This window comes from Arvicanthis niloticus, chromosome 15, assembly GCF_011762505.2.
Source record: "Arvicanthis niloticus isolate mArvNil1 chromosome 15, mArvNil1.pat.X, whole genome shotgun sequence".
Classification (NCBI taxonomy): Eukaryota; Metazoa; Chordata; class Mammalia; order Rodentia; family Muridae; genus Arvicanthis; species Arvicanthis niloticus.
In genome coordinates this window covers 71381234-71404390 of record NC_047672.1, presented here as the reverse complement: position 1 = coordinate 71404390, position 23157 = coordinate 71381234, and the positions used below count along the sequence as shown (strand labels likewise).

Below are 23157 nucleotides of genomic sequence, written 5' to 3'. Positions count from 1 at the left end.
GGCACTCATGGAAAGGGGAGGATAAAACTCCAACCAATCAACATGTCCTTTCAGAAGACAAGAATAAATAGTATTTAAAAATGTAATTCGAGGAATTGCAAACTCTCATCACTGTGGCAATACTACTGCAGCAAATGAAAGACGTTATTTAGAGGGACCTACTAGGAAGGTATGGGTATCTGACTGTGACGGTTTGTATATTCCTGGCCAAGGAAGTGGCACTATTAGGAGGTGTGGCCTCGTTGGAGTAGGTGTGTCACTGTGGGTGTGGGCTTTAAGACCCTCATCCTAGCTGCCTGGAGGCCTGTATTCTGCTAGCAGCCTTCAGATGAAGATGTAGAACTCTCAGCTCCTCCTGCACCATGCCTGCCTGGATGTTGGCATGTTCTTGCCTTGATGATAATGAACCAAACTGCTGAACCTATAAGCCAGCCTCAGTTAAATGTTGTCCTTATAAGAGTTGCCTTGGTCATGATTTCTGTTCACAACAGTAAAACCCTAATTAAGACAGCAATAATCTATATTAACACGTAGCATAACTATCTAACCAGTGTGTTGTGGTAGTGCTATGTCTCAGGACATTAGACAATATACTAAGGCAGTGTAGGGTGACACATCGTTGGGATAGGGTGGGAGAGTCCTACTAACATTTGTTCAGTGAACTCTAGGGTTTTCTATAACACAGTGTGCAGGACAGTGCCATAAAAAAAATTAGTGCTTCATCTAAAACATCAGTAGTTACCTGTGTCGGGTCAGTGAAGGCCCTTATTCCTGCACTGACCTGCAGGCCTGCGGCTCTGTCAACATAGAAAAGATCCTACCACATTTATTTAGTTGCCAGTGTGTGTGTGTGCATGTGTGCATACATGTGTGCGTGCCTCTGTGTGTGTGTGTGTGTGTGTGGTGTTTGTGGAAAACAACTTGTGGACGTGGCTCAGGCTTGTGAGCCACAGCCCTTACCCATGGAGCCCTCTGGCCTGCCCTAAATTAAAATTCCATGAAGAGAAACTGTTGCAAGTGTGATTAGGACCTTGAGATGAGGAGAGAATCCTGGATTATCCAGGTAGACTCAGTGTGGTTACTAAGTGTTGCTAAGAGGATGGGAGAGAGCAACTGGCCTGCAGAAGGTGAACACACAATGACAAGAAACCTGAGTGATAAGACTAGTCTCAGAGGCCAGAGGAGGCAGGAAGGAAGTCCTTCCTCAGATGCTGCAGAAGGAACCGGTCCTGCCCACTCTTGGTTTAAGTTTCTCGGCACCCCCTCGATATCCCTTCTGATGTCTGAACTCCAGCCTGAGATCAGAATGCTTGTGCTGCCTTAAACCCTGCCTCTGTGTTCCTCTGTTATGGAGATGGAAACCGACAGAGCATCTCTAAAGAGAGACACTGAAAGGAACCTTCCTCAACCTCAGCTTCAGTGTTTGGGAGATGGGAATATCATCCTCAGGCAGAACGGTTGTGAGGATCAAAAATAAGTAAACTATTTAACGTACATTATTTACTAAATGGTGGCTTTTGTTCATGGGCAGGCCTGACAGACTTAAATGCTGTTGTGTGACTATCTCCTCCTCCACACCGAAACATCCCTCAGGGAGGGAAGGGCAGAGGCTCTCTCATGTTCCCATAGGAAATCCCAATAAACACACTGCTTTACTAAGATGGGATAATTTCTCTGGTGTGCTGTTGCCTTATCTGGAGTGAATAGGGATTTCTGTGTTTCCTCAGGAAAAGCAATGCTAGATTTAAGTCTCTGTATTTCAACCAGTGCAAGTCATTTTCAGCAGGGTAATAATAAATGAAAATTATAAGCAATGGATAGCAAAACATACTTCTCAAAAAAAGTAACTGATATCATGAAGATTCTCTCAAGAGCAGTTTAAATCTTGGATACATCTTTATAGCTGTTAATAAATCATGCTCAAGACGGGAGGACAGCTGTGTGAGACAGGCTGGTTTGATAAGCTGTGGACTGAGTCATGCTATTCCCAGGAGGAGAAAAGGAAAGGCACAGTTAGTGGACAGGCTCTCCAACACTGTTGAGATGGGCACAGACTCGGGAGCCTTTCTATCTCCCTCCCTCATCCCAGGAAGCAATAGAGATGGGCTCTCCAAGGCCATTTCCCATGGGCCCAAGATCATGCTGAGTGTGCCATGCACTTAGCAAAAGATGCTTAACCTCACTAATAGTAGCGTTTAACATACACTTATCTTCAGTTAAGAGGGCTTATCTTCAGTTCTCCCATCCTCCTGTTTCCTCACACCACAGTTTGCCAAACCTTTGCCACAGAAGCAGATGGAGTGGCAAGCAGTGATGGGAAAACATCAAAGAATCACTAACCATAAACCCAAAGCCTTCCTTCTTTAAATCCTGAGTCCCTCTCGTATGTGAGCAGGTCCCAGAGCTGCTGTCACTCACATCTTATGCTTCATGCCCCACCTTCCACAGAGCGAGGAAAGCTGCTTTCATATGGAACTTCAGGACACCCTTTCTACATGGTCTTCTCTTACAGAATCTGTGATATGCTCACACCAATACTAAGGTTCCTTTTACCATATTTATTTAGAGAAAACAATTCACTTAAACTGGTCCATAAATCACCAAACTGCCCATTAGACAGTTGTCTGTTAGCAGGTGCAAACAGACAACTGTCTAATGGGCATTCTCCTTCTAGAACCCAGGGAAAACATCATGACATACAACTTCTCACAGGCTCTTAGGGGACATCTTAGTCATGGTCATTTGTATACTAACAAATGGCTTTTAAAGGAATGTGTCCAAAGATACAGGAAAGCTCCCAGCTCCGGGTCTCTAAAGCAGGGAAGACACATTTCAACTGTAATAGCTAACAAGCTGAGTGAGATGGGTGTGTGACAGAGAAAAGGATCAGTGACTGTCACCACGTCTCAGAGGTATGAGAAAATGGAGTCGTGGAGAAGAAAATGAGTGACCACTGAAGCCAAGAGTAACCACTGAGCAGAGGGTACGTCGAAAAGACAGAGTAGAGAGAGGTCCTTCATCATAACCACTGTGCTGATTATTTTCATTGTCAACTTGACGCAAACTAGAGTCACTTGGGAAGGGGGAATCTCAGCTAAAGAACTGCCTAGATCACAATGGCCTGTGGGCAAGTGTGTGGGGCATTTTCTTGATTAATAATTGACATAGTTCATAATTGCCCAGTTCACTGTGGGAGGTGCATCCCCTAGGCAAGTAGGCCTAGGAAGCATCAGAAGGTGTGCTGAGCATGACCCAGAAGAAGGAGAGAGCAGAGCAAGCCCTTGTAAGCAGGCAGCATTGCTGCCTCAGCTCGGCTCCTGTCCTTGACCTCCCGTGGTGATGATTGACTGATACCTGGAATGGTTAACTGAAGTAAAGCCTTTCACCCGAGTTACTTTTGGTCCTGAATCACCACAGCAACAGAAGAGCAAACCAGAATACCCACCAAGGTTGAGAAAAGTGATGCCCTTTGTGACCTGTGAGTCGGCACTTCCAGGAGCTGCAGTGAAGGTCTTTCTGTATCCTGTGAATGAAGAGCATGAAGCAGAGAGAGTTATACTCAGAAGAGAGAGGCTCAGACTGACCTCATGCTACATAACAGTCTCACAGGCAGGGCAAGCGCCTGCTGCCTTCTAGAATTTATGGTGCCCTCGCTCTCCAAAAGCCACTAAGGTGGACTGAGGGCAGTCACGGAAGAGCAGGTGTTCCAGCTCACGGAGAAACCCAGACCATAGGGATGGACTGTGTAGGAAGGTTAGGGTCCAGTGGGGTCCACTTGATGACCTAAGTCAGGGGCTTCACAGGGTTTATTTCTATCTATAAATGACAGTTTTTGCCAACCCTCTAAGATATCTCTAGCTCACACTCCCACCTTTAGCTAGAAAGGGGAGTGAGCCTCCTGTGCAACTGTGTCCAATGTCGCTCTATTCCTCTGACTCCGTCTATGGCTGATTGGACTCATTATCTTAATTAGTAGAAACACATAAAAGTGTCTTACACAAGCTAACAATACTTAAGAATAGGTCTGCATCTAGTTCTGAAGTTACTTTTAGTTATTCTACTAAAAGAATTCTTAAGCTTTTCTGTCTGTATCTCTATCACCCTAGTAACATCAGACTGAGGGATTTTAAATTTTATGTGGTTTGGTTTGGCATAAAAAATAAAAAACAAAGGAGGCCTGAGACAGAAATTCCATCTTTAAAAAAGCTTCAGCCACACTCACAATGTATACTCAACAAATACAAAAATTTTTTTTTATCAAGATAGGGTCTCTCTATACAGGCCTGTGTGGCCAGGAACTTATTCTGTAGACCAGGATAGCCTGGAATTCACAGAGATCCTCCTGCCTCTGCCTCCTGAGTGCTGAAATCAAAGGTATATACCACTATGTCTGGCACAATTATAAATTTTGAGAAATTAAACAAATATGCAAAAATCCTCCTTAGCATGTTTCAGACTAAAACTATTGCAGGCCATGCAGGGGCTGTCAGTTCATCCCACCCTCCAGAGTGTGGCATATCAGCATCACAGGCCGCAGACATGTGAAATGAAATCAATATTGCAGTATGATGACATAATATAGCGTGGAGCGACAGTGTGTTTACATTTGAGAGCAAAGAACGTTTTTTAACTAAACCCCTACGTAATCGTGCGAATTAAAGCAACAGGTAATGTTCCAGTTAATAATAACTAAATGGCAAATAACTCAATGGCAAACCAACATACTTTAGTAAATACATCCATTAAAATGGTCTACAGGCTAGAACAAGCCACAGGTTGGTATAAAAACATAGAAATTTTCTATTTTACTATTTACCATTAATGAATTTTTTCATAAAACATACCTATAGAGTTAATCATAAAATATACTGATAAAATTGTTTGTTTAACGTTAAGCTCTTTACAATTTCATTTGTTCCTATTTGGAAAAAGTAAAATTTACATTTTAAAGTAAAGGAGAATAAATTACCTTTATGGAGGTAAAACACCGAATACGTGATTTCTTTCCGAGAGTCAGACTTTGGACTGTAACACACACACAAACTCCCTGGGAAAAGAAGGTATTTGACAGCATTTAAATAATCCTCATCCTAAATTTCCTGAGCCATTATTTACCTATTCCTATTCCTTTAGATCTTATTTCATAGACTATTCCTAACTTTACAAAGTGATATTATCAAGATGCTATGAATTTCAAGTCAGCGTTTAGCATCCACGGTTAGAGGCGGCACACTGTGGCAGGCAACAAAGGAAGGGTGGGAAATGAGCAGACATACTGGAAGCCACCTAGTCTAGGAAACTTCCTGCCTCCATGAAGGTCTGGTGAATGTGCACATGCTGCCTTCTGACCCAGCTGTCCCCCAAAGGCATCTCACATAGCTCTGGACCCCAGCTATCCGAACTGTGTCCTCTCTAAAGAAAGCATCCAATGTTTTTGAAGCAACATTGAAGTGTGAACCATGGACCTTTGCTATGAGCAATGAGAGTCAATACAGTATGTGAAGCTACACTCATCAAAGCTGGAACCTTGACAGCACTGGCCCACGTCAAAGGGGACCACCTAGCTCTGTATACCCTCCCTCCAGTATCTGTGGCTAATGCCAGTCACTGACAAATGAAGACCTTATACTTAAACTACTCCTTGGTGAGCAGCCCTCATAAAATTGCCTGAAGCACAAATGCTTCACATTTTAGACTCTTGACTCTGAAATAGGCTTTCCTGGCTGAGCATCCCTGAGGCAGGTTAACTTTGTTTTGCTGGAGTTCTGCAGTGAAGCTCTGGCTGGTCTGGAATTCACTGTGCACAACAGGCTGGCTTTGCCTCAGTCTTTGTCCCTCTGTCTCCCATGCTCTTGGTTTATGAAGCTCCTTGACTCTGCTGTTAGTTCTCTAAGCCTCAGCTTTCTCATCTGTACATTTAGAAAACACAGAATGCACTTATAAGGTTCTTCAATAATCTATATAAATCACTAGCAAAAGTACTTATGTCTGGCTCTAAATGTTAGCAGCTATCATGACTGCTCCAGAATCATTTAGCTGCTATTTATAAGTTGGAGGAAGTCACAGTTTAAAGAAATAAAATACATTCTTCATGTAATATCCAGAGACTTTTAGTAAATATTCACCGCTGATGAAGATAACATCTCCACATTGGCTAGCCCTTGAGAACTGCCTAGACAATGAAAACTATTACAGATAAGTTTTCCAAGGGAAATTATCTCATTGAAAAAATTATTTAAAGGCCCCATGAACTGTTCCAGTGCTGGCCTGATTCTGAGAACTTGCCATCATGAGAGCAGGAAGGAGGGGATTCAGTGTCCCCACTCGCAGCCTAGGTCCCTCAACAGGTGGTACACAGAAAGAAAGGCAGCTAACTTGGATCTCTTGAGAGAGTTTAAGCACAGCTCCAACCATAGTCAGGGCTGACCGTCAGATACAGAAGCAATGAGAATATTTTCTTTTCAGTGATGAGGTCTGATTGGCCTTCCTACGGCCATAGATTTACTAGAAATGTTTGTGTGAATTAATAATCTTAGGTGATTCACAGGCCTAACACCCATTATTCAAATTTTAGCCTTTCATTCCTTGGACTGCACCCAGCTTCACTTTCTAGAGCAGAGACATTCAGGACAAAGAAGCTTGGAGGAAGTTGGTAGATGCCCAGCTGGAGGGTGGGGGGAGCTGGGTAATGATGAATGGCTGTCAATCACCATCACCTTGCTGCCCTTAACAGAAAAGCAGTATGTGGGTCCCTCAATCTATCTGCCTTCCTTTCTCAAGCCATGCTTCCTGGTTTTATGGCCCAGACCTATACTATCCTAGAGCCAGGTCTGAGTTAGGCAACTCTGGACCTTTCTCTAATCTTACTTTGCTGAAGAAGACTTCACAGTGGAGGAAAGGCCATAATGAGAAAATCAGAAAGGGAAGCTTGGTCCAGAAAGCTCCCCAAATAGAAAAATCATGGTGCCAGTCTCCCCAACCAGTGAAAAGCAGAGCAGCCCACCCAGGCAAAACTATTTGCAGCCCCAGACCACAGGACTTCTCCCATTTGCAAGGGTCTAATGTCACACAAGGAATGACATGCCAAGTGGCTCCCTCCAAGATGGAGACCTTGACTTCCACCAGTACCCACACACGGGTCTATCAAGGCCCTACACACTGCTCTTTCTGCAGGATATGCAATAAACCTGTTTTCTATTTATTCTGTCCTAGAGGGAGGACTCTTTCACCGACTTGTATAGCTACACCACAATCTTGTTTATTTTAACCACAGAGGTAAGAACTCATTTTTAAACCTAAATGGAAAAGGATATGAGAACTGGCAACTTCCTACTCCAAAACAACGATGACAAAATGCTTCTCCAGCTTTTTTTATCTTAACCCTGGGAGTTCGTTTGAAACAGACTTCCTTTCTCTATTGCAAAGCCTACTGAGGGACAAGGCCCATCTTCTACCCTCTTACACATTGTTAGGAAAGGAAAAGAAGAGACGCCCATATCTCCTACCAGATGAACCCAGTACGTTATTAAATAAGTCTAACAGCCCTAGCATGTTACGGTTGCCACTGTTCATGAGTTCCTCTGAGTAAACTAAAAAGGGGAAATCCACAGAGATTTAAAGCATCAAGTGGTTGTTTATATCCAACAGCAAAGGAGGCAGGGAAGCGCCACCCAGTTCATCCCTGTGAGTCCTGGGTCTCAGGGTCTCATTTCCTTCCACCATCAAAACTCTGTCCGTCTTTTCTGCCAGGACTTATAAAATTTTCCTTCCCCATTCCATTTATCCTGCAAGCATTTAAACAACCAGAGTTTAAAAAATTCCCTAAATCCCAACTCCACCCTCTGCTGCTGCCTCTCGCATAGCTTCTGGGACTTCTCTATCTCTTTGGGAGGCTCAACTCAAGCTTCAGAAAGATTTCCCTCCTGTTGCCTGAGGCAGGAGGCTAACAGGCCAGCCCCTGGGAACTCCACCTCTTCAGACACTGTTGGCCCTTCTCTTATGGGAGGCCACACCCTCCCTTTGGGTCCTGTGCTATCATGCTTGCTTGGCTCTCTCCTCAAAAGACATCCTTCGCCCTTTCCAACTGGACGCTCCTCCTAACACTTAAGCTCCCAGACATTATTCACCTCCCCTTCTCACCATATCCTCCTCCCCAGGTTTCAGATGCTCACCACATTCTGACAACTCCCACACTTACCCATCATCCACCCTGACCCTTCGTCTACATTCCAGGTCTCTTAGTTAACATGTTCAAAAGAATGCTCATGATCTTCCTTCACGAGTCCCCCCAAAGCTCCGACACCGCCAAGTAAATGCCATCACTGTTCACCTGCGGATGCCAGAAACCCGAGAGCCTTTCCTCTCCACGTCATTACAGGAAGGCATCTCTAAGGTACATCACACCCATCTTTCCCTCCCTCTATATTCTTTGCCCATTGTGCTTCAAGTCTCCGTGGTCTCAAATGTGACTCAGATCTCATTTGCCTCCTTCTCTTGCCTCCTCTAACCTTTCTCCATCCAGCAGCCACAGTGATTGACTTGACTTATAATTATGGGTATTGATGACACACAGGCCAGGCCTCACTGTGACATTGTCTGTACATGTTAAGACCGAGGTAGAATGTTAAGGCCTAGATGGAATGTTAAAGCCTAGGTAACTGTTGCCTGTCTAGCCTGCCAATTTTTGCTGTTACCGGTATTATAAGAAAAACTTTCTCATACATTGTTTCCACTGTTACTAGGAACTTTCTTGTGCCAAGTTAATTACATATTCTGTTATATTCTGGGCCCTTGGAAACCAGTCACCACAGAAGTCAGTAGAATTGCTTTGTATAGTTAGCCACAACAAGCTTGGACCCGAACCAACCACCCAACAGCACTTCCTGCACTTGTGTATAAACTTCTGTGATATTTGTCTTTATAAGCTGCCCCTGAGATGGACCCCAACATAAGAGAGACACCTGCTCTCTTATATAAGAAGCTATTTGGAATAAGACGTGTTCCTAAGGAAGTCCCCTATTTGGTGGAATAACTTGACACAGATGTTTATAGATCTCAGGCTTAAAAAGCCTTAAAGGATCTTGAATCAAGGTCACAATTAGCTCCCAAGTCTGCTATGTCCATGATTGATCAGTCTTAGGGTGTGGCACTCAATAATCCATCCCTGTTTGACTGATGGTTGGCTGCATAGCTTGTGCAGTGATTCCCAGACCCCAACACTATGCAGGTATACAGCACAGTTTGTTCATGTGCATCTTCCCAACCACCTCTCCCTCTCCATGTTCTCTGTATAAACAGCTATGTGTCCAGTTCTGACTTCTACAACAGCAGCCGTGACATCTCATTTAAACCCAGGGATGTGGGTTTAGATTTCAAACCTAGGCCAGTGAGATAGCTCCACCAGTAAAAGCACTTGCCACCACATCACAATGGCACACATGAACCCCCAGACATACAATACATAAAAAATGTAAAAAACAAATAATTAGAACCCAACACATCAGTAAGGCTGACACAGAGAGCATTTCCATCCCCACAGGAAATTTTGCATTGAATAAATATGAATCTACCCACTCTATTAAAACAATACCAATAAAACCTATTAGAACAATAACCCTGACGGTGATGTTTTTTCATAAATGCAAAATATATGCAAAATTATAATGGATGTGACAGAAAGGGGTGACAGAATTATACTGGTTTGGTCTATGAATGTATGTGTAATATCTACTTGACTTTTATAATAATGTGGCTGTTATACTTCATTTTCTTTCTTTAATAATGCTTTTATAAATAACAGTTTATTTAACAATACTGTTCACATAGTTGAACCATAATGGCATTTTCTATAGAACTCAATTTCTATACAAATTGCATAGAACTTGTATACAATTTCAAATAAAATTTGGTAAGCATGATCCTGACTCTACCTGTGTGGTTGTTAAAAATGCAGAGAGAAGGCTGATTGTATAGCATAGCTTCTCTTGGTCTTGACAATAATCATATCCAAAGTTGACGAGTCTAAGATTATAAAGGAAAAGAAGTTATTGAACACATTTAAAAAACATAGTCCACTCATGCATGCTATGAGCACTACAACACACTCACAGAGGTAGAGAAATGCGTCCTATACACTTCAGCAGAAAATGTGTGTTAAATCATGTAAAACAGTGAGTAAAAATATAAATGGTACTTAAAAGTGTAGGCCTGGCAAAAGACAGAAAATGAAATTACTTACAACATATGTTTTTGTAATTTGGGCATTTATGGTAATAGTATCTAAAATATAATACTGTGTTTCAAATCAGTACAGTTAAGTATCTATAGATATTTAAATAAAGCTACTGAAATGCTAAATAGTTTAAGACCGCCATTTCTCTTTTTTCTTTTTTTTAATTTTATTTAATATTCTATTTACATTTAATATGCCATCCCCTTTCCCAATTTCCCCTCCCTAGGAAACCCCTGTCCCATGCCCCCCTTTCCTTTTTGCTTTTATACAATTTTTTTAAATGTTAATCAAAGGATTTATAAGTTTGGTAATGCTCAATCAGAAACATAACCCAATACCCAACCTAGATATAAAAACTATCTTTGACTGGTGGAAACCTGTGAACATCTGCCTCCATGCCCCCTCTCTCTTTCTCTCTCTCATCACCTAGCTTCTCCTCTCCTTCATCTTCTCTCCTTACTCCATCTCTTCCTCTCAATACTCCTTCCCACTTAGCTCCTCCTACATATCACTCTTCCTGTTAAAGTAAAACTTTTCTCTCAAAATACAATTAGAGCATACTTATTCCTAATTGTACCAGCGAGGTACAAGATAGTCCTAATACCCAGTCCATCATTCTGTTGACTAACCAGAACCTCTGTCATCTCTTCTAACTAAAACACTTACTTTTGATCCTGGCTTTTTTTTTTTTTTTTTGGCTTTAGAATGAATGTCAGCTGAAAACCATCTACTCATATCTTTTCTCTCAAAGTAAATAGCCAGGATTGGCTATGAGACTATAGGTCTTCAACCCCATCAGAAATCCAGAATGACTGAGTTAACTGAAGTTATGGGAAGCACTAAACATAACTTCTAAAACTTAGCCAATTTATAGAGACTGCTGAACACCTGAAAAGCCCCTATACTACTGAACGTTGGAGCATCAAATCTTCAGCCTTCTGGCCCAGAGTCATCTGACAGACCTTAGTGGTGCAGGATTATTAAGGGCTGATTATTCTGTCTAGGCAGATATAATCAGTCGACTATTCTGCATGTGTGTCCTTTTCTGGACAGTAATTTGTCTGTAGATGGAAAGAGGCAATTCTTGCCTAGTGGCTGTCACCACACAACTGGAGTAACTCCAGGGATGCTCAATTTCTTCCTAGAATCCACGACAGGAAGCTGTCAGGAGCAGACAAGTCTCTAATCAGAATGGACATTAATATATAAATATTTGTAGCATCAATTCTATGGACTTCTGACGTTTTGAAAACCAACTATCCATGTAAGGTAACCTGGACTGTTGTCTATTCACTCCTCTCAGCTATTTCTAAATAAAATATGGGAAACCTCCTAACAATAAACTCAAAGCCATGAATTTGCTATAGTCCCTTAACTCATAGGTTAACCGCCCCAAATCAGTTAAAAAAGTTAAAGAAGGACTGGGTCTAGGCCTTGTATTCCTAAATGTGTTATACAGGCACAATGCCCATGAGAGTATCAATATTCATCTCACTTTTATATTAATAAGAAGCTGGTACCAATGAAAACCTTAAATTTGAAATCAAAGTAAATTTTGTACCATTTAAGAAATTATAACTTCATCTTGATAATAATTATACAGATTTCTACCAATAGGTTATGGCTATGCAATAAGTCCTAGCTAATCCTCCCTGTTCCAACAAAACCACTACTTTTCCCTAGAAAGACAGACCATTATTAATCACATTAGTCCCCAAGCCCAGGGAATAGGGGCACTGACTCTTCTTTAACTTCTTCAAGCTGATTAAGGGCGTTGAGATTTTAGAAGAGGGGTGGGGGGGGGGGGAAGAGTAAGTTGATAAGCCTCTGATGCTGTGTCTTCACTGAATCCAGGTAGAATTCCAGGACATCGGAGGTTTGGGCAGGTCTGCTCAGTATGCTTGGTGAGTAGATACACCAAGGCTGTGTATTCTGCAATATACAATTCTCAGAACAAGTTTTAGTATCAAAAAAAAAATTTTCCCCCCTAGGGGGCTGACTTTTTTTTTAAAGATGTTGGTTCTAACAACTTTTCTTTTTTTTTCTCCCTTTTTAAAATTGGTTGTAATATTTACATTTCAGATTTTATCCCTTTACCCCACTTCCTCCCATCACCCAGAAACCTCCTATCCCATCCCCCTCCTCATGCTTCTATGAGGCAGTGACCGCATCTCCCCCCCCCAACCCATCCCCACCCTCACATTCCCCCACACACACACTCTGTGTTTATTGTTTTATGGGACCAAGAAATTCCTCTCCCACCTATGCCCGACAAGGCCATCCTCCCCTCCATATACCCTGGAGTCTTGGGTCCCTCCCTATGTGTTCCCAGGCTAGTGGTTTAGACCCTGGGGGGCTCTGGTTGTTTGGTATTGTTGCTTTCCTCCTGGGGTCAATAACCCTTTCTGCTCCTTCAGTCCTCTCTCTAAGTTCTCCATTGGGAAACCCCTGATCATATCAGTGGTTAACTGTGAGCATCATCCTCTGAGTGTGTTAGTCTTTGGCAGACCTCTAAGGAGACAGCTATATCATGTTCCTCACATTATGCACTTCCAGCCATCCACAACAGTGTTTAGCTTAGGTGGCTGTACATGGGATGAATACCCAGGTGGAATGGTCTCCAGATGGCCACTCTTTCAGTTTCTGTCCCATGTTTTGTTTCCATATTTGCTCCCTTGAGCATTTTCGTTACTCTTTCTAAGTAGAACTGAGGCATCCGCTCTTGGTCTTCCTTCTTTATGAGCCTCATGTGGTCTGCGGGTTGAGTCTTCACTAATCCAAGCTTTTGGGTTAACATCCAGTTAACCGTGAGTAAATACCCTGAGTGTTTTTTGGGGATTGGGTTAGCTCACTCAAGATGATAATTTCTAGATCCATCCATTTACCTAAAAATTTCTCAAATTCATTATTTTTAATAGCTGAGTAATACTCCATTGTGTAGATGTACCACATTTTTTGTATCCATTCCTCTGTTGAGGGACATCTTGGATCTTTCCAGCTTCTGGCTATTATAAATAAGGCTGCTATGAACATAGTGGAGCACATGTCTTTATTATATGTTGGAGCATCTTCTGGGTATATGCCCAGGAGTGCTACAGCTGGGTCCTCAGATAAAATGCTATGTCCAGTTTTCTGAGGAACCGCCAGACTGATTTCCAGAGTGGTTGTACTAGCTTCCAATCCCACCAACAATGGAGGAGTGTTCCTCTTTCTCCACATCCTCGACAGCATCTACTATCACCTGAGTTTTTGATCTTAGCAATTCTGATTGGTGTGAGGTGGAATCTCAGGGTTGTTTTGATGATTAAGGATGTGGAACATTTCTTAAGGTGCTTCTCAGCCATTTGAGTTTCCTCTGTTGAGAATTCTTTGTTTAGCTCTGTACCCCATTTTTAATAGGGTTATATGGTTGTCTGGAGTATAATTTCTTGAGTTCTTTGTATATCTTGGATATTAGCCCTCTATCGGATGTAGGATTGGTTTGTTGGGAGCTGACTTTAAGCACAAAGAGGCTAGATCAATTTTGCAACCATCTGGAACCATATACCCTGATGAAAGACTTGGTTTTCAAAAGCCTATAACAGCTGAAGCACACTCTGATAAGTATATTGTTTATCCCACATAGCTTGTTTTGCTGTTTAGTGATGTGGTAAAATGTTTTCACCTGTGTTCTCCTATTTGTGCTTATAAATACCCAGGATTTCCTTGTAAAGGTGGTGGTGTAGTAGTGGAGTAGGGTGGTATAGTGGGTGGTGTAGTGGTGGTATAGTGGGTGGTGTAGTGGTGGTGTAGTAGAGTAGGAATTGTGTGTGTTGAAGACAGTAAAGGAGACTTGACTACAGATTCTCTGGTTTGTTTTCCATTCTTCATGTTTCTCCCCCTTCCTCCCCCCGGTCTCTCTCTTGCTAGACCCTGACCTGTGGACAGAGTGGGCCACAACAGTTTGGCGCCTAACGTGGGGCAGCAGGAACAAGAGACCCAGTGAGGGACTTTACGGAAGAAGGATCTGTTGGTTGCCGCAGGAATCTGCGGCATCAAGAAAGGTAATGAAAATGGGACAAGAAATTAGTCAGCCTGAATTCAACTCTCTGTTTTGGTTTTGTTTGCTGCTTACATGTGTTAATTTTCTGCTTTTGTTCTTGAATGCTGTCTTTTTTGTTCAAAATAAAAAGAAGCGTAAGTTAGAATCCAAAATACAACCAAAGGTTGATGACAATTTGTCAGAGCCAGATTGTGCTGACCATGCGGAAGAGGAAGTTAAATATTATGACGCTGAAATGCCCTCTTTCTATGTGCCTCCACCTCCAAGTGCTCCCCCAATGGAGACAATGGTTGTAGATCCCAAAAAGGAGTTACAGGACAAAATTTCTACTCTTAACAACTGATAGAGTTAGAAAAAGAGTATCAGGACTTAAGTAATTAGTTACAGAAATTAAGAACAGGGAAGAGGTCTCAAGAGACTAACTGTGAAAATCCCCTGGATTTTCATGTTCCTCAACCCGGTGTCCACAGGCAGTCCTTATCCTCTACCCTTAGTTTAGCCACAGATCATCCAGAGAAGGGAAAGGCTGAGGCTTTCCCTGTATCAGAGACCAGAGACAATCAAGGGATTGCTTGGAGACATCACACAGGATTTAATTTTCAGATTATTAAGGAATTAAAAAATGCAGTATCACAATAGGGTGCCACTGCTCCTTTTACTCTTGCAATTTTAGAATCTGTGGCAGAGGAGTGGCTGACTCCTAATGATTGGAATACGTTAGTGAGAGCAGTTCTTAGTGGTGGAGACTATTTAATTTGGAAATCAGAGTATCATGAGAATTATAAAGAGACAGCTAGGAGAAACATTCAGGCAGGCAATGGTTGGTCCTTTGATGCCTTAGTAGGAGAAGGGCAATTTGCTTCTAGTGATAACCAGATGCAATATGACCCAGGTTTATATGCTCAAATTCAAAATGCAGCCATGAAGGCTTGGCGTAAACTCCCGGTAAAGGGAGAGCCTGGTGCATCTTTAACAGCAGTCAGACAAGGGCCTGATGAACGATTTTCTGACTTTGTTCATCGATTAATGACAACAGCAGGGAGGATTTTTGGCAATGCAGAGGCAGGTGTAGATTATGTGAAACAACTTGCATATGAAAATGCTAATCCTGCCTGCCAAGCAGCCATTAGACCTTACAGGAAGAAGACAGACCTTACGGGGTATATCAGACTCTGTTCTGACATAGGTCCCTCTTATCAACAGGGCTTAGCTATGGCGGCTGCTATGCAAGGAAAATCTGTAAGAGATTTTTTGGCAAGTAAAGACAGAAAGGCATGTTTTAAATGTGGTAAGCCTGGACACTTTGCAAGAGATTGCAGGGTAGAAAATGAGTTAAGACAGAGACAGCCCAGAAAACAGCCTGGGTTCTGCCCAAGTTGCAAACGTGGAAGGCATTGGGCTACTGATTGTAGGTCTAAACAAGACGCACAAGGTAACACCCTTTCCCATAATCAGGGAAATGGGAACAGGGGCCAGCTCCAGACCCTGAACTGACACAAGCCAAAACAGGCTTATGGAGCAGTCAGTGTCCTACCAGCAAACACCAATCCCTTTCTGAACTTAGTCAAGCAACACCAGGAAGCGCAGGACAAGACCTCAGTTCTGCCACCCACACAGTATTAACCCCAGAAATGGGACCTCAGGCCTTACCCACTGGAGTGTTTGGACCACTGTATCCAAATGTGTTTGGCCTGATAGTGGGAAGAAGCAGTACTACTATACAGGGACTACAAATTTTTCCTGGAGTTATAGATAATGATTATCAGGGTGAGATTAAGGTAATGGCACAGGCAATTCAGAATATAGTCACCATTCCTACAGGAAAGAGGCTAGCTCAACTATTGTTACTTCAATTGTACCCTACTAATCACAAATATAAGAATCCTAAAAGAAGGGATCAAGGTTTTGGTTCCTCTGATGCATACTGGGTACAGCCTATAGTTAAACAAAAACCTATGATGACACTATGGCTGGATGGAAAGGCATTTCAAGGCTTGGTTGACACAGGAGCTGATGTGACTATCCTAAAACAAAGTGATTGGCCGGATACCTGGCCTCTGACCCCAACCATAACCAATTTAAGGGATATTGGCCAAAGTCAAAACCGTCTACAAAGCTCTAAGGTGCTGACGTGGAAAGATAAAGAAGGAAATACAGGAAATATACAACCCTATGTCATCCCAGGCCTTCCCATTAATCTCTGGGGCCGAGATCTGTTACCCCAGTTGGGATTGATTATGTGCAGCCCTAATGAAGTAATCATGGCTCAAATGGTAAACTCTGAGCTTTCCCCAGGCAAAGGATTAGGATTTGGATTCTGAAGGAAAATCTGCTGCAGATAGATTCTGGCATCCTGATACCAAAAAGAATTTTGCAACAGTCCTCTGGAAAGACTCATTAACTGGAACCTGGAATGGGCCAGATCCAGTGCTTATCTGGGGAAGAGGTTCTGTTTGCATATATTCCCAAACTGCAGATGCTGCACGTTGGCTGCCAGAGAGACTGATTAAACAAATAGACAACAATAACAAATCCAGGGAAGAGAAACCCCCTGAGAAGTGTATTTTTTCTTCACAGGAAACATGAAGATGCTTCACAATTGCCTTCAAACTGGAACAGATCAACGAGTAAACCTGACTTGGGAAGTTATCAGTGCTGAAGAAGACATCACCACCTGAATATCCAGGGTGGCTCTATTGGACTCTTGATTCCCTGACTTATGATTTAGTGGGGTATATTGTGTAAACCCACTACCACAGTTATTATAGTTGTTTTTTGGGTTTGAGATTGATTGAGCAGGAACAGAGATATCCTTACTTGTTTTGTTAAGATCAAAGCTATGATCAGTTCTGTATTTCTGTGTGTTACCCTTAAAAAAGAGTGTTGCTTTTATACTGACTGTTCAGGCATTGCTAAGTCTCTTGTCTCTTGGGTTGATATGGTTCAACAAACTGATGGCTTTTGTACGGCAACAGATAGATGCTATTCAAATGAAACCCATATAGGTCCGCTATTACAGGCTGGAAGTAGGGGCCTCTGAAACCTCTGTCATCAAGACTGATGAGGATTAATCCCTAACTTACGAGCTAAGCTGGATAGTCAATGATGGGTAAGAAGACATACTGAGACCCTTGCCCCTAAAAGAAGGGAGGCCTCACCATCCTAAGACAGGAGCTCAACCAATGGCTGTTGAGTATCCAAGGACGGGAAAGGGAGGCTGGGGTCCTTTGTTCCAACCTAGGACAGGCACGGTTTCCGTAAGTTTTCCCAGCCTTCCCTTTTGAAAAAATTTAAAAAGGGGGACCTGTTGGGAGCTGATTTAAGCAGAAAGCGGCTAGATCAACTTTGCAACCATCTGGAACCATATACCCTGGTGAAAGACTTGGTTTTCAAAAGCCTATAACAGCTGAAGCACACTCTGATAAGTATATTGTTTATCCCACATAGCTTGTTTTGCTGTTTAGTGACCCCAGCTGTATGCTGCACGTGGTAAAATGTTTTCACCTGTGTTCTCCTATTTGTGCTTATAAATACCCAGGATTTTCTTGTAAAGGTGGTGGTGTAGTAGTGGAGTAGGGTGCTATAGTGTGTGGTGTAGTAGAGTAGGACTTGTGTGTGTTGAAGACAGTAAAGGAGACTTGACTACAGATCCTCTGGTTTGTTTTCCATTCTTCACATTTCTTCCCCTTCTTCCCCCCACTCTCTCTCTTGCTAGAACCTGACCTGTGGACAGAGCGGGCCGCAACATTGGTAATGATCTTTTCCCAATCTGTTGGTTGCCATTTTGTCTTATTGACAATGTCCTTTGCCTTACAGAAGCTTTGCAATTTGATCAGGTCCCATTTGTCAATTCTTGATCTTAGAGCATAAGCCATTGGTGTTCTGTTAAGGAACTTTTCCCCTGTGCCTAGGTATTTGAGGGTCTTCCCCACCTTCTCTTCTATTAGTTTCAGTGTATCTGGTTTTAAGTTAAGGTCTTTAATCCACTTGGATTTGAGCTTTGTACATGGAGATATGAATGGATCGATTTGCATTCTTTTACATGTTGACCTCCAGTTGAACCAACACCATTTGCTGAAAATGCTGTCTGTTTTCCACTGGATGGTTTTAGCTCCTTTGTCAAAGATCAAGTGACCGTAGGTGTGTGGGCTCATTTCTGGATCTTCAGTTCTATTCCATTGATCTTCATGCCTGTCTCTGTACCAATACCATGCAGTTTTTATTACTATTGCCCTGTAATATAGGTTGAGGTCAGGGATGGTGATTCCCCCAAAAGTTCTTTTGTTGTTGAGAATAGTTCTCAATATCCTGGGTTTTTTGTTGTTCCAAATAAATTTGCAAATTGTTCTTTCTATCTCTATGAAGAATTGATTTGGAATTTTGATGGGGATTGCATTGAATCTATAGATTGCTTTTGGCAAGATGGCCATTTTTACTATATTAATCGTGCCAATCCAGGAGCATGGGAGATTTTTCCATCTTCTGAGATCTTCGATTTCTTTCTTCAGAGACTTGAAGTTCTTGTCATACAGATCTTTCACTTGCTTAGTTAAATTCACTCCAAGATATTTAATATTATTTGTAACTATTGTGAAGGGTGTCATTTCCCTAATTTCTTTCTCAGCCTGTTTATCTTTTGAGTATAGGAAGGCTACTGATTTGTTTGAGTTGATTTTATATCCAGCCACTTTACTGAAGTTGTTTATCAGGTTTAGGAGTTCTCTGGTGGAAGTTTTAGGGTCACTTAAGTATACTATCATATCATCCGCAAATAGTGAAATTTTGACTTCTTCCTTTCCTATTTGTATTTCTTTGACTTCCTTTTGTTGTCTAATCGCTCTAACTAGGACTTCCAGTACTATATTGAATAGGTAAGGTGAGAGTGGGCAGCCTTGTCTGGTCCCTGATCTTAGTGGGATTGCTTCAAGTTTCTCTCCATTTAGTTTGATGTTGGCTACTGGCTTGCTGTATATTGCTTTTACTATGTTTAGGTATGGACCTTGAATGCCTAATCTTTCCAAGACTTTTAACATGAAGGGATGTTGTATTTTGTCAAATGCTTTCTCAGCATCTAGTGAGATGGTCATGTGGTTTTTTTTCTTTGAGTTTATTTATGTAGTGGATTACATTGATGGATTTCCGAATATTGAACCATCCCTGCGTTCCTAGGATAAAGCCTACTTGATCATGATGGATAATTGTTTTGATGTGTTGTTGGATTTGGTTTGCGAGAATTTTATTGAGTATTTTTGCATCAATATTCATAAGAGAGATTGGTCTGTAGTTCTCCTTCTTTGTTGGGTCTTTGTGAGGCTTAGGTATGAGCGTAATTGTAGCTTCATAGGACGAATTGGGTATTGTTCCTTCTGTTTCTATTCTATGGAATAGTTTGAAGAGAATTGGTATTAGGTCTTCCTGTAAGGTCTGATAGAATTCTGCACTAAAACCATCTGGTCTCGGACTTTTTTGGTGGGGAGGTTTTTAATGACTGCTTCTATTTCTTTAGGGGTTATGCGACTGTTTAGATGATTTATCTGCTCTTCCTTTAACTTTGTTAACTGGTATCTATCTAGAAAAAATGTCCGTTTCATCCAGATTTTCCAATTTTGTTGAGTATAGGCCTTTGTAGTAGGATCTGACGATTTTTTAAATTTCCTCTGTTTCTGTTATGTCTCCCTTTTCAGTTCTGATTTTATTAATTTGAGTACTGTCTCTGCGCCCTTTGGTTAGTCTGGCTAAGGGTTTGTCTATCTTGTTGATTTTCTCAAAGAACCAGCTGCTGGTTTTGTTAATATTTTGTATAGTTCTTTTTTTTCAACTTGGTTGATTTCAGCCCTGAGTTTGATTACTTCCTATTGTCTACTCCTCTTGGGTATATTAGCTTCTTTTTGTTCTAACTCTTTCAGGTGTGCTGTCAATTTATTAATGTACATTCTTTCCAATTTCTTTTTGTGGGCACTTAGAGCTAGGATTTTTCCTCTTAGTACTGCTTTCAGTAAGTCCCACAAGTTTTGATATGATGTGTCCTCATTTTCATTTAAATCTAAAAAGTCTTTAATTTCTTTCTTTATTTCTTCCTTGACCAAGTTATCATTGAGTAGAGCATTGTTCAGTTTCCACGAGTATGTGGGCTTTCTGTTGTTTTTGTCCAAGTCAAAGACAAGTCTTAGTCCATGGTGGTCTGATAGGGTACAAGGGATTATTTCAATCTTTTTGTATCTGTTGAGATCTGTTTTGTGACCAATTATATGGTCTATTTTGGAGAAGGTAACATGAGGTGCTGAGAAGAAGGTATATTCTTTTGTTTTAGAATGAAATGTTCTATAGATGTCAGTTAAGTCCAATTGGTTCATAACTTCTGTTAGTTTCATTGTGTCTCGGTTTAGTTTCTGTTTCCATGATCTGTCCATAGCTGAGAGTGGGGTGTTGAAATCTCCCACTATTATTGTGTAGGGTGCAATGCATGCTTTAAGCTTTAGTAAAGTTTCTTTTATGTATGTGGGTGCCCTTGCATTTGGAGCATAGATGTTCAGAATTGCAAGTTTCTCTTGGTACATTTTTCCTTTGATGAATATGAAGTGTCCTTCTTTATCTTTTTTGATTACTTTTGGTTGAAAAACGATTTTAGTTGATATTAGAATTGCTACTCCAGCTTGTTTCTTGGGGCCATTTGCTTGGAAGATTGTTTTCCAACCTTTTACTCTGAGGTAGTGTCTGTCTTTTTCACAAAGGTGTGTTTCCTGTATGCAGCAAAATGTTGGGTCCTGTTTATGTATCCTGTCTGATAGTCTATGTCTTTTTATTGGAGAATTGAGTCCACTGATATTAAGAGATATTAAGGAAAAATGAATGTTGTTTCCTGTTTTGTTATTGGCAGTGGTGTTATGTTTGTATAGCTACCTTCTTTTAGGGTTGTTAGAAGATTACTTTCTTGCTTTTTCTAGGTTGTAGTTTCCCTCCTTGTTTTGGAGTTTTCCACCAATTATCCTTTGAAGGACTGGATTTGTGGTAAGATATTGTGTAAATTTGGATTTGTCATGGAATATTTTGGTTTCTCCATCAATATTGATCGAGAGTTTTGCTGGGTAAAGTAGTCTGGGCTGGCATTTGTGTTCTCTTAGGGCCTGTATGATATCATTCCAAGATCTTCTGGCTTTTATGGTCTCTGGTGAGAAGTCTGGTGTAATTTTTATAGGTCTGCCTTTATATGTTACTTTACCTTTTTCCCTTACTGCTTTTAGTATTTTTTCTTTGTTTTGTATATTTGATGTTTTGATTATTATGTGGCAGGAAGTATTTCTTTTCTGGTCTAAACTATTTGGAGTTCTGTAGGCTTCTTGTATATTTATGGATATCTCTTTCTTTAGGTTAGGGAAGTTTTCCTCTATAATTTTGTTGAGGATATTTACTGGTCCTTTAAGTTGGGTGTCTTCCCCCTCGTCTATACCTATTATCCTTAGGTTTGGCCTTCTCATTGTGTCTTGGATTTCTTGTATATTTTGGGTTAGTAGCTTTTTGTATTTTGCATTTTCTTTGACAGTTGTGTCAATGTTTTCCATGGTGTCTTCTGCACATGAGATTCTCTCTTCTATCTCTAGTATTCTGTTGGTAATGCTTGCATCTATGACCTCTGGTCTTTTTCTTAGGTTTTCTATCTCCAAAGTAGTCTCCTTTTGACATTTCTTTATTGCTTCTACTTCCATTTTTAGATCCTGGACAGTTTTGTTTAATTCCTTCATCTGTTTGGAATTAAACAAATTCCATGTTCATTTGTTGTTGTGTTTTCTCGCATTTCTTTAAGGGCTTCTACCTGTTTACCTGTGTTCTCTCAAATTCTATGAGAGTGTTATTTATGACCTTCTTAAAGTCCTCTAACATCATCATGAGAAGTGATTTTAATTCTGGGTCCTGCTTTTCTGGTGTGATGTGGTGTTCAGGACTTGTTATGGTGGAGGGAACTGGGTTCTGGTGATGCCAAGTAGCTTTGGTTTCTGTTGTTTACATTCCTGTGCTTGCCTTTTGCCATTTGGTTAGCTGTAGTTCTACTCTCACTCACTGATTCTGACTGGAGTCTGCCTTTCCAGTTATCTTGGTTGTATCAGAACTCCTCAGGGTATGGATGACTCTATGATCCTGAGCTCCAGCTGCTCTGGGTTCAGTGGCTCTTCTAGGATATTTCAGGATATGGAGTCTCCACAGTGGTAGACCAGCTAGGTGTTTGCTGTTCTGAATGTAGTTGCTCCTCTAGGATGCTTCGGGATATGGTGTCCCCTGCTCTGCTGGTCTGCGGGCCGTGTCCTCACTAGGATGCCTGCAGCTCTATGGTCTTTGACCTCTCTTGGGTGCCTCTGCAGCTCTGCAGTCTGTTCCTTCCCTAGGGTGCCTCTGGACTCAGTTTCCAGAGGGGAGCAGATTGGCTGGAAGACTGCTAGAGCCACCAGTATCTGGGCCAGAGGCAGAAGGCCGCCATTTCTCATTTGAAGGACTTTTTTTTCTTCTGGCCTTTGATGTTCTATGTTTTGTCTTGTTGTTGTTGTTAATGCTATAGCTTTTTAAATACACATTAAATACTCTATGAAAAGAAAAACCTTACCTTTTGTGCAAAGAGGAAAACAGACAAAATAAAACAAGAGACTGGGCTGAGTTACAAGTGGGTTGACCTGTGACCTCTTGTTGGCAATAAGAAAGCATTTTGATGTTTGATCTAAATGAGTTCATGCTGAATCATAAACCCTCTCTGTTTAATCACAAGGGGACAAGCACTTTCACACATCAAAATAAATGCAGGTGCCCTGCAGGAAAACATGGCTAAGAAAATCAACACAGTTGACTTTATACATTTAATCCTGTATCGCTGCTTAGTAAATTAGTTTATATTCTATAA

At 41.4% G+C, this 23157-nt stretch overlaps 1 protein-coding gene across 2 annotated transcripts in view; it reads right to left on the bottom strand.

Moving 5' to 3' along the window:
- LOC117720491 (gamma-secretase-activating protein-like) overlaps positions 1-23157 on the bottom strand; it is a 117681-nt gene that overhangs the window by 6000 nt on the left and 88524 nt on the right. For both annotated transcript variants that reach the window (XM_076913155.1, XM_076913156.1), the window contains exons 7-9: positions 9930-10020; positions 4970-5047; positions 3446-3523 (exon numbers count right to left, since the gene is read on the bottom strand). In XM_076913155.1, the coding sequence (XP_076769270.1) occupies positions 3446-3523; positions 4970-5047; positions 9930-9975 (202 nt within the window). In that variant the 5' untranslated portion in view covers positions 9976-10020. The remainder of the gene's footprint in view (positions 1-3445; positions 3524-4969; positions 5048-9929; positions 10021-23157) is intronic.